Genomic DNA, 3,966 nt, shown 5'->3' with positions numbered 1-3,966 from the left:
GGCCTTTGGCTAAGCGACAGAGGCAGCCATAAGCTGGGAAGCGACCAGTCACCTCCTCACATCCCAAACTAGTCACATTGAAAGAAGGTGCTATGGGGCTGTTAGGATACAATCCTGTCCTGATAGTGCCTATCACCTCCGGAGAAAGGGAAGAGCCTAGAAGATGTAAAAGGAAATTGAGGTTGATAGTTTTCTGTCTGGTAAGAACTCACTTATCAATAGACACAGCTGGGAAACTCTTATGTCTTTATAGATGTAGTTGTGAAATCCTCACTTCTGTATTGTTTTGTCATTATAGTTCCCACTTTGCTATTGTTTATTGGCATGGTCTCTGTCTGGTTCTGTGATTGTTTCTGTCTGCTGTATAATTAATTTTGCTGGGAGTAAACTCATTAAGGTGGTGGGATATAATTGGTTAGCTAATCATGTTACAATATGTTAGGATTGGTTAGTTTAATTTCAGTAGAATGATTGGTGAAGGTATAGCTAAGAATATTACTATATAAATTAGGGGCAAACAAGAAGTAAGTTGGGATTCGAAAATAAGGAAAAAGGAACTTGTATTTAAGCTTGCTGGAAGTTCACCCCAATAAACATCAAATTGTTTGCACCTTCGGACTTCGGGTATTGTTGCTCTCTGTTCATGCGAGAAGGACCAGGGAAGTGGGAGAGTGAAGGAATAAGCTCTCTAATAAGCTCCCTCTGCCACCCTTGTGCCACTCTCCTGCCCCAGCTTCCTCTGACTCATCCAATCTCTGTGTGTTTAAAGGGCTGGACCAACACACACACACACACCCCGTTTTACTCAGACAGTCCAGTTTTTGGCTCATGTGTCAGGGTGCCATTTAGGGTTACCAGGTACCCAGTTTTCAACCAGAAAGTTAGGTCAGAAAGGGAAACTGGCAGTGTCCAGTTACTGCGTGGTGGAGGGAGATGGCAGGTCATTAAGTCATGCCCCCCCTACTCATTGGGGGCTGCTTCCTACCAGCCGACAGACTGTTTGTCAGGCTGCAGCAGCTCCTTTGCCAGCTTTGGAGCAGAGATGACACAGCTGGGGTGGGGAGGAAGCTGGAGATGATCTAGAGAGTGACGGGGAAAGGCAGGAGAGGAGCGATCACCAGGAGTGTGACCTTGGGGGAAAGGGGGCAGAAGTGGGTGGAGTCTTGAGGTGAGATGTGCAGCAGGGATATACTCCTTGGAGGAAGGAGTCGGGGAGCATCTCAGGGGTCCAGTTAGCAGAAATTGGAAAGGTAACATCCCTATGAGTTAATGAATTGTACATAGATTGATTCCGCAGTTCGGCACACTGACACAGCACAATAAGGTCAGGAAAGGGCTTAATGTCACTTTCACTCTCTGGTAAGTGATTCAGGGAAGAGGGATCAGCCCAATGTCACCAACCAGTTCTGCATGGGACTCAGTCTGAGAGCCAGGGCACCAGGAGAAATCTTTCATCCCTTTATGAGTAACGAGCCGGAGGAGCCTGTCCCGGATCTGTCTGGTCCTCACCCCGTAGATGATAGGGTTTAGCATGGCAGGCACCAGAAGGTACATGTTGGCCATGAGAACGTGGAACTGCAGGGGCACATTGTGGCCAAACCGGTGCGTGAGGAAGGAGAAGAGACCTGGGATATAAAAGGCTAAGATAACACAGAGGTGGGAGACGCAGGTCCCAAAAGTCTTGAGCCGGTCTTCCTTTGTGGGGAGTCTGAAGATGGCCCTGAGGATCTGGGTATAGGACAAGGCAATAAAAAACACATCCAAAGCAGTCACCAAGAGGGCCAGAAGGAGGCCATAGTAACTACTGACAAGGATGTCAGCACAGACCAGCTTCAGCACGGCCATGTATTCACAGTACGCGTGGGGGATGATGTTGGTTCTGCAATATGGCCACTGCCTCGCCAGGAAGGGAAAGGGCAATATGGCCATGCCAGCACGCAGCACCACAGCCAGACTGATCTTGGCCACCAAAGGGTTAGTCAGGATGGTGGAATGTCTCAGAGGATCACAGATGGCCACGTAACGATCAAAAGCCATGGCCACAAAGATCCCAGACTCCATTGCTAAGAAGCAGTGAATAAAGTACATCTGGGTGAGGCAGGCACTGAAGTGGATTTCCCTGGAATTGAACCAGAAGATACTCAGAGTTTTGGGCAGGGTGGAAGTAGACAGGACCAGGTCGCTGACAGCCAGCATGCAGAGGAAATAGTACATGGGCACATGGAGGCTCGGCTCCGTCTTCACAATGAACAGGATGGTGAAGTTCCCCAAGATGGCTATGGCGTACATGGTGCAGAAGGGGATGGAGATCCAGACATGGGCTGCCTCCAGGCCAGGAATGCCCAGCAGGATGAAGGTGGAGGGGTTGGTGAAGTCGGTTGTGTTGGAATCTGACATGGAGTAGGGGAGAAGGTGTCCAACTCTGAGGCAGAACGGTGTCTCCTGCATGTACCGTACATCCCCCTGACTCCCTGTGTGTGCCCAGGGTCTATGGTGATGGTCGCAATACAAATGCCTGGATGGAGAGACAAAGTGAATATGAGACACTGCATGCACTACTGGGGGCTGTTCTCATGGGGGAAGCAGATCGGTCGCTCTTCACCCACTGAAAAATGACATTTTCATTATTCAGAGAAAGAAATTATGAACAACTGGCCCTACTAATGCCAACACCAGTTTGGAAATCACTGGCCTAGGTGAATGGGATTCACAAATCAACTGGACATTGTATTTGGTGCTAGTAGCAGACCCCTTAGTTAAGTCTGTCTGAGACTTCAATTAGAAGATGTCAATTTCAGTCAGTTATAAGTTTGCCAAACTTTAAGCCTTTGGACTGAGATTTCCCATGCTGGGTGCCTGCGCTTCTGGTTGAATTGTTTTTTGAAAGTTTCAGGCATAACAGTTCAGCTGACTTCTGGAATGAAGCTAGGAGATACGATGACTTGTCCATGTTTAAAAATTCTTATAATTGGTTCAGAGAGGAGCCCGAGCACCTCCATGCTTTCCAGCAGATAAAAGTCAGATAACAGCCCTTTCCCCCTGTCATACCCATAAGCGTAGCCTAAAATTCCTCCTTACCTGTAAGGGGTTAAGAAGCTCAAATAACCTGGTTGGCACCTGACCAAAGGAACCAATGGGGACAAAAGATATTTTCAGATCTGGGGGGAGCTTTGTTTTGGGTTCTTTGTTTCTGTGTTCATTCGCTCTTGGGACTAAGAAGGACCGGACATCAACCCATGTCCTCCAAACCCTTCTGAACCAGTCTCTCGTGTTACAGAAATTGTAAGTACAGCCAGGCAAGGTGTATTTGTTTATCTTTGTTTTCTCAACTTGTGAATTTTCCCTTTGCAGGAGGGAGGTTTATCCCTGTTTTGTTGTAACTTTGAAACTAAGGCTAGAGGGGGTTCCTCTGTGTTACGTGCATATTTTGTTACCCTGTAAAGCTATCTTCCAACCTGATTTTACAGAGAGGATTTTTACCTTTTCTTTTTTTTTTAAATAAAATTCTTCTTTTAAGAATTGATTGAATTTTTTTCAGTGTCTAAAGATCCAGGGATTTGGGTCTGTGTTCACTTTGTAACCAATTGGTTAGGATATTATTTTCAAGTCTCCCAGGAAAGCAGGTGTAAGGGCTTGGGGGGATATTTTGGGGGAACAGGAACTCCATGTGGTCCTTTCCCTGATTCTTTGTCTAAATCATTTGGTGGTGGCAGCATGTTGTTCAAGGACAAGGTGGACTTTGTGCCTTGGGAAAGTTTTTAACCTAAACTGGTAAAAATAAACTTAGGGGGTCTTGCATGCGGTTCCCCACATCTGTACCCCAGAGTTCAGAGTCGGGAAGGAACACCCTCCTTCCCCCGTTAACAGCCAAAGCCCTGAAATGCAAGAGGGGGAGGTGACAGTCTCTGTGCATTAACACACAGCTGCCTCCTGTGGTTTTTAGTCAGTTCTTTCTCCAAGGGCAGT

At 47.0% G+C, this 3,966-nt stretch overlaps 1 protein-coding gene across 1 annotated transcript; it reads right to left on the bottom strand.

Moving 5' to 3' along the window:
* Positions 1-1,368: 1,368 nt before the first annotated feature.
* On the bottom strand, positions 1,369-2,448 carry LOC140913759 (olfactory receptor 52E8-like). Its single transcript, XM_073350561.1, has one exon. The coding sequence runs from the start codon at positions 2,446-2,448 to the stop codon at positions 1,369-1,371; it is 1,080 nt and encodes a 359-aa protein (XP_073206662.1).
* Between the last annotated feature and the right edge of the window lie 1,518 nt (positions 2,449-3,966).

Source organism: Lepidochelys kempii, chromosome 1 (assembly GCF_965140265.1).
Source record: "Lepidochelys kempii isolate rLepKem1 chromosome 1, rLepKem1.hap2, whole genome shotgun sequence".
In the NCBI taxonomy this organism is placed as follows: domain Eukaryota; kingdom Metazoa; phylum Chordata; order Testudines; family Cheloniidae; genus Lepidochelys; species Lepidochelys kempii.
Note: the sequence above shows the minus strand (reverse complement) of the source record. Positions and strands in the feature narration are given on the sequence as shown.